The 12898-nt window shown below is 51.8% G+C and overlaps 1 protein-coding gene across 1 annotated transcript; it reads right to left on the reverse strand.

Annotated features, from left to right (window-relative positions):
* Positions 1-25: 25 nt before the first annotated feature.
* polr2a (RNA polymerase II subunit A) lies at positions 26-12132 on the reverse strand. The gene is given in 30 exon segments (XM_056575687.1): positions 26-1365; positions 1658-1807; positions 1906-2019; positions 2121-2307; positions 2421-2524; positions 2527-2623; positions 2795-2977; positions 3204-3308; positions 3434-3534; positions 3631-3838; positions 4177-4440; positions 4650-4855; positions 5431-5536; positions 5646-5817; positions 6343-6526; positions 6692-6914; positions 7030-7233; positions 7370-7464; positions 7661-7829; positions 8124-8333; positions 8451-8661; positions 8975-9099; positions 9195-9327; positions 9456-9676; positions 9778-9939; positions 10084-10365; positions 10502-10672; positions 10785-10921; positions 11018-11150; positions 11792-12132. Coding segments are annotated over 30 exon segments (5874 nt in total). The 5' UTR covers positions 11879-12132; the 3' UTR covers positions 26-235.
* Positions 12133-12898: the final 766 nt, after the last annotated feature.

Below are 12898 nucleotides of genomic sequence, written 5' to 3' on the forward strand. Positions count from 1 at the left end.
GGCTTGGAGGAGTCAACTTCCCTTTGCAAGGAACCAGAAATGTATCCTCTGGCTCTTGTGTGGTCGTGATTTAAGCCCCTCGGTCTCCCCGCCCCAGGTTGTTGGTGTTGGTTTTAAAAAGGCGTTATTCTTTCCTTCAGTTGTCCACCTCGAGGTGGGGCAAGGGGGCCGCTGGCGCAGGAGTGGTGGGGTCCCCTATAGGCCGGCGCACCTCCTCCTCCTCCCGTGAGGCGCCTCAGTTGTTCTCCTCGTCGCTGTCGTCCGGGCTGATGGCCGGACTGTAGGTGGGCGACGTGGGGCTGTAGCCGGGGGAGGTGGGGCTGTAGGTGGAGCCCTTGGGGCTGGTGGGCGAGTAGGTGGGCGAGGTGGGCGAATACTTGGGCGAGGTGGGGGAGTAGGTGGGCGAGGTGGGGGAGTACTTGGGCGAGGTGGGGGTGTAGGTGGGAGAGGTGGGCGAGTAGGTGGGCGAGGTGGGGCTGTACTTGGGCGTGGTCGGGGAGTAGGTGGGAGAGGTGGGGGAGTACTTGGGGGAGGTGGGGGAGTACTTGGGGGAGGTGGGGGTGTACTCGGGGGAGCTGGGGCTGTAGGAGGGCGAGGTGGGGGTGTACTTGGGGGAGGTGGGGGAGTAGGAGGGCGAGCTGGGGCTGTAGGACGGGGAGCTGGGGGTGTAGGTGGGGGACTGGGGTGTGAAGCGGGGGCTGGAGGGAGAGTAGGAGGGCGAGGTGGGGGAGTAGGACGGGGAGGTGGGGGAGTAGTTGGGGCTGGTGGGTGTGTAGTTGGGCGACGTCGGGGAGTAGGACGGCGAGGTGGGGGAGTAGGAGGGGGAGGTGGGCGAGTAGGAGGGGGAGGTGGGAGTGTAGTTTGGAGAGGTGGGGCTGTAGCTGGGCGAGGTGGGGGAGTAGGAGGGGGAGGTGGGCGAGTAGGAGGGCGAGGTGGGGGAATACGAGGGGGAGGTGGGGGAGTAAGACGGGGATGTGGGGGAGTAGGAGGGGGAGGTGGGGGAGTAGCTTGGTGAGGTGGGGGAGTAGCTAGGCGAGGTCGGGCTGTAGCTGGGAGAGGTGGGGGAGTAGGACGGGGAGGTGGGGGAGTAAGAGGGGGAGGTGGGGGAGTAGGAGGGGGAGGTGGGGGAGTAGGAAGGGGAGGTGGGGGAGTAGGAGGGCGAGGTGGGGGAGTAGGAGGGCGAGGTGGGGGAGTAGGAGGGCGAGGTGGGGCTGTAGTTGGGGCTGGTGGGGGAGTAGGAGGGGGATGTGGGGGAGTAGGAGGGGGACGTGGGGGAGTAGCCGGGGCTCTGCGGGGTGTACCCACCCGGGGAGCGTGGCTCGTAGGCCGGGGAGGTGGGCGAGTAGTTGGGGGACATGGCCCCACCTGAAAGGTCAAAACACAGAAGGCGGATTTACATGTCAGTCCATACATTCACATAGGGAGCGTTGATATTTAGGAACACAATTAGGAACTACTTATAATTGCTGAGTCGAGCATTTGCATATAATGCTTGACACGGAAATAAGCAATTTTTAAATTATACTTCAAATCCATTTCAGCTAAACTACAACCCATCAACAACCCAACAACAACAAGTGGGTGGAAGCTAGTTCGCCTGGTGCGAGCCAACATGGACGCCAGCGAACGTGAAGCCCTCTTGAGGAGCAGAACCTACCTGGAGAGGGGATGTAGGGGCTGGCTGGACCCGGAGAGCCTGGAGATCCAGGGGTCGGGGACCAGGCTGGCGAGTAGCCCGGAGAGAAGCCACTGGCATCGGACGCGGCGCTGGGCGAGAAGCCCGCGGCCCCGGGAGTCATGCCGCTTCCTGGATGTGGGGAGAACGAAAAGGCCGACGGTGAGTCACTGGGAACGCAAACGCGAGGAACACCACAGGAATATAGGGCAGGCCTTGTGTACACATACCGACACTGGGGGACCACGCGCCGTAGGCCGGGGTGGCGCCCGTGTTCCATGGGGTCATGGCGGGGGACATGCCACTCATGGGGCTGGGTGCTGAGCCGAAGAACATTCCAGTAGCTGCAGAAAAGAATATACATCAATAAAAAAGGTTAAATATTTTTATCACAAAAAGTAATATGACCTGGCAAGGGAGCAGAGTCGCGGTATCTCCGACTTACGTCCAGCCACGCTGATGCCGGGGATGTTGGTTGGGATCTCCATGCCGTATTTGCACTTCTCCGCATCCAGCAGCAGGTCAAAGCAGCCCGTGCCGCACGGCGCAAGCTGGCCCAGCATGATGTTCTCGGACACGCCCTTCATGGGGTCGTTCTCCCCGTGGGACGCCGCCTCCATCAGGACGTCCACCTGTGACACGGAGAGGGCGCCGTTGAGAAGCCAATCGAGTAGGGCCACGAAACGCGGTTCCCGTTTCAACGCTCAGACAGCAGTCAAGACTCGTTCATAACGGGCAAACTCACCGTCTCCTCAAAGGAGCACTTCATGAGCGGGCCGGTGTCCTGCCTGTTGATGCCATGACGTGTGATGGCCATCAAGTGGCCCCTGCTGGTCATGGTGTCACAAGCAGGGCCAGATGGCGGTAGTTGACGTAGGAGCCGTCAAAGGAGATCACGTGGTACAACTCGCGCTCCAAGGCCTTTCGGACGGCCTCGATACCGAGTACCTAACAGGCGAGAGGACATCGGAATGAGGGCGGAAAGTATGCAGAGTATGACGGAAAAGTGAAACAGAAACCAAGACACCATTAGCCTTTAAAACTAAATGAAACAGATACCAAAGGACACACCAGGATGTGTCTAAATCACAGGCGAGTTTGAGGCGGCTTTAGGCGTACCGTGAAGATCTCCACGATGTCGTTGGAGGTGGTCCGGACGGGGTCCACGTCCTTCTCGCTGAGGACCCGCATGAGGCCCACGCCGTCTGTTTCCAGGATCCACTCCTGCAGAGCCTTGAACTCGCCCTCCTCTGTGATGATGATCTTCTTCTTGTTGTCCGTCTGGGGCAAGTGCATGTACACCTGGAGAGAGAACGACGGGAGTTGAATCACCGACCACTGGTTTGCACACGTCCTTTTTATGATGAGGGACATTTCAACCAATGGTGTTATTCCTAAAACAGCCAACCTGTTCTTAACATTAGAAAATGAATACAAGCTAAAATATGCGCGTCCATAATTTATTTATACATGTCTGCAAGTGTTTTGATATAAATCATTTGAGGTGTAAACGGTGTTCCTGCATTACCTTGCTGATCTGCTCGATGCCCTGTAGGGTCATGTCCGTCAGCATGTTGGACTCAATGCACCTCAGGAAGACGTCGTCGTCCATTTTGTCCACCACCTCTTCGTCCTGAACAAATTAAGAATTCAAGTCAACAATGAGAAAAGGTCAAATAACCAGAACTCGTGTGTAACTAGTGGTTCATTGCACAACAGTGGTTAACTGGACTAGACAAGACCATCAATCCTTCGCACCTCATGGAACTTGTTCTCGTCGCTGTTCATGATCCTGATCCGCAGAACCAGCTTCTCAGCGTTGTCGTCATTGAAGATACAGTTCAGGTCATCTCCGAAACCTGGCCGATCATGGCGAAACATTGCAGGTTAACGTATACACGCCGTGGCCAGCGATAGCGTCAACCCCCCCAGTGGAGACCGTGCAAGGCTCTCACCAGCGTTGATCTTCTCGGCGATCTGCTCCATGGTCAGCTTGCGATCAGTCATGTGCTTGCGGTCGAGCTCGATGCGCAGCAGCCAGGGGGAGATACGGGTGACGTCAAAGTCGGGCATCTCATAGTAGACGTTGACCCACTCCTGGTCCTCGGTCACCACCGTGCTTTGGGGGTTGGGGTCGTAGTAGATGGCGGTGTTGGCCGTCACCTTGGGGGGGGGGGGAGAAACGGTATTGTTAATGAGGCAATGTGTAAGGTGGAGCCACTCCCAGTAAGAAGGCAGGAGACTTTCAGGATTAAAAAACATTAAAACAATATCCTACCCACTCAGACTAGCTGAGCAACTCATGGTAGTAGTAGGATATTGTGATTCTTGGAAACAGATACGGGCCTCCCAGCATTAGATTTAATTGAACATTGTAATCACTATCCATTAAACTATCCGACTACAGAGCTAGCTGAAATGTTACAATGTCATGCGCCCTTGACTCAACTGTTGAATTGAATCCCCAGGGGCTGCGCCCCAGGATTTGAAGACATCCTTACCTTGCGCAAGGTCGTGTGCTCCAGTCGACACAGGATGTCCTTGGCCCGCTCGGCATCGCGCGACGCCTGCCCCAGCAGGAACACCGTGAGCGAGGGCGTCTTGGGCCTCTTTGAGATGTTGATCAACTCCTTGAGACGGGGCACACCCAGAGTGACGTTCTTGGCCGACACTCCGGCGTAATGGAAGGTGTTGAGCGTCATCTGCGTGGCGGGCTCTCCCAGGGACTGGGCGGCCAGGGCTCCCACCATCTCACCGGGGTGTGTCTGGAGGGGAGAAAGGATTCTTGCGTTCAGTCGATAATATCTCAAAATATAAAGACATCATAGTCATGATCATAGATTACCACATCCTTTCCGTCCTTCCTTCAACTACATACGGTTCATCTACAGTTTGTCGGGACAGCGCTTACGGCTACCCTAGGGTCTAACATTGACGCCCGCGGTCAAGTCGGGATGCCCTGGCGAAAACTCACGATGGACTGGTTGAAGCGGGTCTCGATCTCCCCGAGCAGCCAGTCGTAGGCCTCGGTGGACAGGCGGAACTCCTCCGTCATGCGCTTGGAGCAGAGCGTGGAGCGCAGGTGGATGTTGAAGAGCAGCGTGGCGTTCTCCTGGGCCTGTTTACTCAGGTGGTCCTCGCCGTTCACGATCACCAGCTTCTTGCTGAGCTCGCGGACACCTGCGGGTGACAAAGACCATCGATCGATCCATGGGTTAGGATTTAGGCAATGTTGTTCTGAGGCATTGGACTATGCATTGTTATTGTTCGGATAGATTTAAACTCATGGTAAGCATCTCTCTTGGAAGTGTTTAGTCGACGTTCTCCAGTTAATTAATGCCGGGAATTAGACCTCTAAGTCCGGTGTACTGCCCTGCATCCAGGGAGCCTTTTGCAACTCTAAGCTGACTGTGTTCTACTCTTTTTATAACCTGTGCGGATGGGTCAGGAGGCTTTATATAACTCAGCAGGGCTGGAGATGTCTAGAGGAAGCTATTTAATCCCATATCCAGACATTGATCCATTTGGATGACAGGCGCTAGGGAATATCGGGGCTGTAGTCGACCAGGGAATCTTGGTCGACTGAAATTCAACCCATTGTTAAACCAATCACTTTGTTGATTTAGAGAGGGAAAAAATGCACGTCATCTCTGGATTAACTAAATGGGCCACAATGCACTCCTATCTAACTGGTGACCTAAATATCACGCAAAGTGTTATGTGTGGCTTGTATCTAAATAATGACAATGGCCTACCCTCGACCACGCGGAGTGGATTGAGGTCTGTGGGTATCCGGGGGTTGATTCTGAAGATCTTCTGGGCGTTCCAGATCATTCTGGCCAGGTTGCATGGCAGCACCACCTAAAGTTGAGGCAGAGAGCGATACAAATCTCACCACTTTCCACACGTCCGCTCCTGCTTCTTAAACGTGTAGGGTTTCTGATCGGGGTCCACATGGGTGACGCCGTACCTTGCTGTCCCCGGTGGGGAAGATTGCACGGAGGATTTCACGGTCCTCCTTCATCTTCTCGTACTCCCTCTCGAGGCAGCCCTGCACGTTGGCGTTGGTCAGCACGTCCTTCACCACGTCCTCCTGCAGGGTGCGCCGCAGCGCCCGCTCGTTGGTGCAGTCAAACCTGAACCTGGATTAACGGGGCAGGATAAGAGCGGGGTTAAGCCACCGATGTTGAACACGCGGCCCGAGACGTCCAAGGAATCCGTACTGAGGGATTTACTGTACTGAAGGACTTAAGAACAGCGCAGGAAAGATAAGACCATGAACCGTGGACCAGTGTTTAAACGATGCAAAAGCGTAGTGCCTACTAGTCTTGTATCGTACTGATTCAGTACCACAAACTACTCTGAACTATATTTACATTGAGATATTTAGCAGACGCCTTTATCCAAAGCGACTTACAATAAGTACATTTATCAAAAGAAAGATAAGTATATCCCACTATAAACGTACATGTTTAAACTAATATTCTGATATTAACACTGGTGGTAGCTCTTGAAGTTAGGTAAGGGTAGTACCGTGCTAATTAACGTCCTAACGTTAACACCCGTCTTCTCCCTTACCATTACACCTGTGAGATAATACACATTAGCTTATCTCCACAGCGACAAGCCCTCTAAAGACACCACGACGAGAGACCCTCCCGACTCACTTCTTCTCGAAGGCCTTGTTGGAGGGCTTGAGCGTGGCCATGTTCTGGAACTCCACCGCCTCTCCGGCCAGCCCGTCCTCGCCGTAACGCAGCTGCACCACCTGGTTGATGGAGTTACGCACCGTGGCGTCGTACTTCACCATCACCGACTCCATGGACTTGATCAGACGACGCTGGATGTAACCTGGAGGTGAAATTTTTTTTTTTTATCTGACTGAAAACCTGCTATTTCCCCCCCTCTCTACCTCTAGGGGAAATATCTTCTGGAAAATGTCGACAGGTGGACTTGCTCTCCCATTCCCACTTCATGTCCCCCTCGGCTCAGTTTCGTTTCACCGCCTCGGCTCACCAGTCTCGGCTGTCTTCACGGCTGTGTCGATAAGCCCCTCTCGGCCTCCCATGGCGTGGAAGAAGAACTCTGTGGGCGTCAGGCCGGCCAGGTAGGAGTTCTCCACGAAGCCCCTGCTCTCAGGGCCGTAATCATCCTTGATGAAGTGGGGCAGTGTGCGGTGCTTGAAGCCGAACGGGATGCGCTTGCCCTCCACGTTCTGCTGCCCCACCACGGCAATAACCTGCAAGGGGGCGAGATCACGATGTGGTCAGGATTCTGGAGGATGATGAAGGATTATAAACCCCCTTTTTTTCGACACAATAGGATCCGGTGCCGTTAGGTGCGGGCCTGCCTACCTGGGAGATGTTAATCTTGGACCCCTTGGAGCCGGCCACCACCATGGACTTGAAGTTGTTGTACTCTGACAGAGACTTCTGCGCAGAAGACCCTGTTTTGTCACGGGCGTCGTTGAGGATTCGGTTGACCTGGTTCTCGAAGGTCTGCCTCAGTGTGTTACCGGGCGTGGGCTCCAGCTCGTTGTTGTGGGCCTTCTCGATGACCTGGAAGAAAAGGGGAAAACCACAGCAAATAAATTAGGTACTCTCCTATTTTAGTTCGATTGGTGCTCCAAAAACAATCGTCTCTGGTGCTTGCATGACTGGTTGTACTGAATTCGTCTTGTGGCAGTGCCCTTACTTCTATCACATCTTGTTTGGCTTTCTTGATTGTGTTCTGGATGTCAAGGTAAGTCTTTGCGTCGGCAATGGAGTCACCGATACCGATGGAGTGACCTGGAGATCACAAACAATGAAGGCGAGTACAACCGACCATGAACGTATAAACAATGTGAGTCAATCATTCCCACTACATCGAGCAAGGGTCTTTAGATACTATATACTACTCAACAGGCTTCGTCCTAACATAACTTTACGCAGAAATATCCCCCTATATATTAACTTCCACTTCTGCTTGGGCTGGGTTCCTCACCTTCAATCAGCAGCCAGTTGTTGACCACCGTCTGGATGTTGGAGTAGAACAGCCGGGTGATGTCGTGGCCCATCTCCAGGTAGGAGATGTGGACCAGGGAGCCCGCCGACGTACCCAGAGACTTCTTGCACAGGATGCCCATGATCAGCTCGCCGTTCTCCACGATCACCTGGGGAGGCAGTGGGACCCGGGGCAAAGGTGAGTGGGACGTTTCCCAACAATGTGCCTCATGGAGATCATGGAATTTGTGGGATAGTTTCATAATATTTTTCGATGTACATTTTGGAAAGGGGCAAACGGTCATGTCACTTTGAGTGTCAAAAAATAGATTCATTTAATTTTGAAACAGATCCCGTTACAAATCTGCTGGCAATATTTCTTTATAAATAAAGTTTGATTTGAATGATAAAGAGGTTCAGAGGGGTGGCCTAGCATGTGGCGTCGGAATCGAGGCGCAACGGACCTTGGTGTCCCCGGGAGAGATGTGTTTGTAGGGCCCGCTGTCCTCCTCGTCTGGATGGGTGCTGTGGGTCCGGATCACGTTGATGTGTCCGGGGATGATGAGGCTGAAGATCTGCTTTCCCGTCCAAAAGGGGCGGGGCTTGATGATGGCCGGCTGGGGGACCTTGCCGTCCCACGTGGAGAGGAACATCAGCAGGTTCATCACCTCTCCCTGCCATGGGAGAGAGCAGCGGACGAGGTTAGTAATAAAATACCAACGGTACTTTAATGTCGGCAAGCAAAAACTTTTCTTAAACAAACACGACCCGACGGATCTAGTAGACCTTACCCGCTCTAGGAAGACGTCCCTTTTGGTGAATTTGCGTACGGCTGTGAGGGTGTCCTGCACGATACCCATGACGGGCCTGTTGGACTGGGGGGTGACGATCATACGAGGCACCATGGCCAGTTCCTGGATCTCAGCCCTGGTCTCCAGGGACTGGGGGAGATGCAGGTTCATCTCATCCCCGTCAAAGTCAGCGTTGTATGGAGTGGTCACACTAGAGGGAGGAGGGGCTTGTTATTGACCGTGTACACTCTAACCCGTTTGGAGCGGGAACTCTGATCGTACTGGAAAAATATGTGGCACCGGAGGTGCTGATTATATGACACAGTTCACTGTGTGATCGTAAAACTATAAAAACGGGAACAATCACAGCATAAGTAGGGTTAGGTACTTTCCAGAGGGAGTGCCGCCAAAACAAATATGAGGTTACTAGTATTACTTAGGAATAACCAACCGTTAACTGACGTTTTACAGCCCGATGTATTAAAGGGGGTTTACATAAATTATTTCAGTTTACAATGTTGTACCTGAGGTTCATTCGGAAGGTGGACCAGGGCAGGATTCGCACCCTGTGCCCCATCATGGACATTTTATGTAGCGTAGGCTGTCTGTTGAAAATGATGATGTCTCCATCGCACATGTGCCTTTCCACCTATAAAGGGGGTGGGGGGGGATATTCTGTTAATTGGGAATACTTTAGATGTGATGCGTTTCCACTACGGACTGGAATTTTTCCTGGGATCTTACCTTGTAGCCAATCTGTAGATGAAGATCACTCGGCTTAGGGTGGAACCGCAAGTCAATCCTGTCCCCGTTGTCTCGGATGATGTACTTGGCGCCCGGGTACTGACTGTTTCCTCTCCGTACCAGCTCCTGTAACCTGGCGACATTAGAGGGAAGTGCAATGTTTTAGCATACCAATAAAACACTTGTAGGGATCATCCGGTACACAATAACAAAAGGTCTATAAATAGTCAGGCATTTGGAAAAAGACATGCCGTGTCATACCTGTCAATGTTAAAGGGTGTGACGATTTCCGGGAAGGTCATGTTGGCGGCGATGGACCGAGGGACGCCCACTTGGTCGATCTGCAGGTTGGGGTCCGGGGTGATGACGGTTCGGGCGGAGAAGTCCACACGCTTTCCCATCAGGTTACCGCGGACGCGCCCCTCCTTCCCCTTTAGCCGCTGCTTCAGGGACTTGAGCGGGCGCCCAGACTTTTGCATCGCCTGTAAAGGAGAAGAAGAAGAAAATGAGGAATTAATTAGGAATGCATTAAAAATAAATTGTGTTTCGATTTTTTATGTTCAAACAAAGAACACATCCGTACCCTGGGCAGTCCCGGCAGCTCGTTGTCGATCATGGTGGCGACGTGGAACTGGAGCAGCTTGACGTCCTCTGCGATCACGTGGGCCGCCGCGCCGCTCTGCTCGTTCCTCCTCAGCTGGTTGTTGATCTTGACGATGTCGGCCAGCTTGTGCGTCAGATCGTCCTGGGAGACACACCGTGTGGCGCATGAGTTTCAGCCGGACACCAAGGGTAGTCAAACAACTGCTCCCACTCAAGAGAAGTAAAGTGTCCCCCCATCTAATGAAAACGATGCCGTTTAACCCTCTAGAAGCCCAGCTGGGTGTACCTGGTTGCGAGCTGAGCCCTGCATGACCACGGCCGGTCGGACGGCCAGCGGGGGCACGGGCAGCACGGTCACGATCATCCACTCGGGCCGGGCGAACTTGGGGTCCATGCCGAGGATGACGTCCTCCTCGTCCGAGATGCGCTTGAAGATCTCGTGCACGCGCTCAGGGTTCAGCAGGATCTTCTTCTCCTGGGAGTCCTCGTTGACGTGCTTCCACTCTGCGTACAGCTCCAGGCCGGAGCGTCGGATGCGCGGCTGGTAGCGCCCGCAACCCCCGTGACCCTGGAGGAGAGGGAAGCAGAGAATTGTGAGGACACACAGAAAAGTGTTGCACAAGGAACAAAGCCGTGGATGGAGAGGTACGACCGTGTTGGTTGCATTGGCGGCAGAGAGACAGTGATGATGGTGACAACGTTACCTTCTCCTTGGTGATGTCCTCTGACTCCTGCTGTTCCACGCCAAACTTGTTGTCCATCTCTTCGCCGCCTTCACAGATATTTTTGCCCTTACAAAGCTCGTAGACGTGAGTCAGTCGCTTTCTGGGCTGTCCTTTCGATTTCACCAGGATGTCTTTGATCTTGGGATTGTTCTGTGGTAATAAATAAACACAAATGGAAGATTAAACAATTTTGAAGACGAAACCAAAACAGAGGCTTTCCATTGGACTGAGTTACGACTGAAATGAGTGTGGGCATACGAACCGAATCGACTAGTAGTTTGGAGCAGAAGAAGCAGACGCATCGGAGAACCTTCATGATCTTCGTGACGAAGCCGACGTGGAAAACTGGCTTTGCCAGTTCTATGTGCCCAAAGTGGCCCGGGCATTCTGTCATGTTGCCTGGAAAACAAGTGGAAGTAGGAAGAGGTCAATGTGGTTAACTCCGTACCTTTTGTGTAACGAGATATGGAATGAGTTACGCTGGCCAAACTTTACCTGCACATGTCTGACACCTTCCAGATCTTTCTATGACCCCTTGTCTTGGGTCCATGAGGCCACCAAGTTTTGGACGACCTCCTTCAGTGGTTTCGGGGTACTTAATTCCCCCTTCAGTGACTGACATCCGTTTCTGAAGAGATAGCCATGATGTGAAAGATTGAATTGATTAGAAACAAGTTCGTAATATGGTCATGCCTTCAGTTGAATCCCATCATCAATTTATCACGACCAACAAAAAAGTTAAAAACAAACTAACATTCTAAAGAATGGTCATTGCCAAATATGATTACTTTAATACACCAAAACAACGTATAGCGAAAAAATCAAACATGTATAGCAAGGACTTTCTTGGAATTAGCTTTTATTAGAATTTCCTTATATTTAAATCAGTCGAGGGTGATACAAACTTGTGAAAACGTAACGGCAGAGGAATTAGCTTTGTAGCGTACATTATTCGCCTGGTGACATTTATGTGCAAGTATACGTGTAAAACGGTCAATAATATAGGGGGTTTAATTCATGAGATGGCCTGATTTAGTAACGGTATGCTGAAAGTTTGACCAACTTCCTGCAATATGCCCTTGCTAGTTAGCGCAAGCCTCACTAGCTCGACATAGCTAGCTATGCTAGGCTAACAGCAAACGCTTCCTTGTTAATAGAACCATGTCTTTAATACGAAATCATAACCGCAAGGCTAGTGAAGAAATCGTAATATTAATGTGTGAACGATCAGAGAATAAATGAATACCCAGTCCCCAAAAGAAAACCTACAAGTTCATCTGGGCTGATGATGCCGAATTGCACTCTCTTGATGAGGCGCAATGGGCATGCGCTGTCGCCGGAGGGCGGTCCGTGCATCCTGTCTATTCAAAGAGACGCGTCCTCCCTCGGCACGCCGCTTTGTGAGAAGGAACAGCTTTAAATTGTAACCAGGAGTAAGTCCAGGCCGCCAGCGGTGACCGGAACGTCTCCGAAGGCGATATCCCAACTTCTGTCTGCCCTATGAACCTATTATAAACGTTTTATTCCCAACTATTCTATCTACCGGCTATCCCCTTCCCTTTTTATGTTCTACTCTGTGGAGCGCTCTCCGCGCTTCTGAGGGCTAGTGTGCCCAACGATCGTTTTTATAGACTGGATATATGCTACGGGTTTACAGACTCCAAAGTGTAGGGACTCGCTCATTCAGAGGTGGGGCTTGGATCCATATCGTAAAGATCTCATTGGCTATTGCCCACGACATCATGAATAATATATTATATTACACGTATAGCCAATCGTAAAGCACGTTTGTTCAGCCTACGAATGGTATCTGCTTAGACGTCATCAGCCAAAGCTTAAAGCCATCTTATTGGATATAAATTAACAGAGGCGGTTCCACTATGCTCTTCTGGATTGTAGAATTTGAATATTTTATTTTGTTCCCAACGATTGGTGCTTTTCTTTAATAATATGCAAGAAAATGACACCACCGACCAATCGCAATCGAGTTGTAAGGAAACGTCAATAATTTGGACAAACCCCGCCTCATTTCCGATGTTTGCCGAAATTTACCGATATGAATTTCTTCCCTCTGAGCAAAATAAAAAAAATCTGTGTTCTACCGTTGGTCTCGCTCTGAACCAGCTTCGACTCCAAGAAAAGAAGCTCGTGGTTAAGGCCTACAAAAAATAGGAACAAACCACAAGAACAAAAGCTATATTCTTTGATATTTTCGACCCAAAATTGGACTAGCGGTATTATTTTGGTTGCTGTAACGGATGGCCATCGAAAGTTCAGCTTTTATTCTCGGCGTTTTGCAATTTACGGGACAAAGTTGTAAGCCTCGGACTCGCCTGTGACTCCGTGCCGATCGGTGGACTACGATTCCAGTAGAGT

The sequence above is a fragment of the Gadus chalcogrammus genome, chromosome 17 (genome assembly GCF_026213295.1).
Source record: "Gadus chalcogrammus isolate NIFS_2021 chromosome 17, NIFS_Gcha_1.0, whole genome shotgun sequence".
In the NCBI taxonomy this organism is placed as follows: domain Eukaryota; kingdom Metazoa; phylum Chordata; class Actinopteri; order Gadiformes; family Gadidae; genus Gadus; species Gadus chalcogrammus.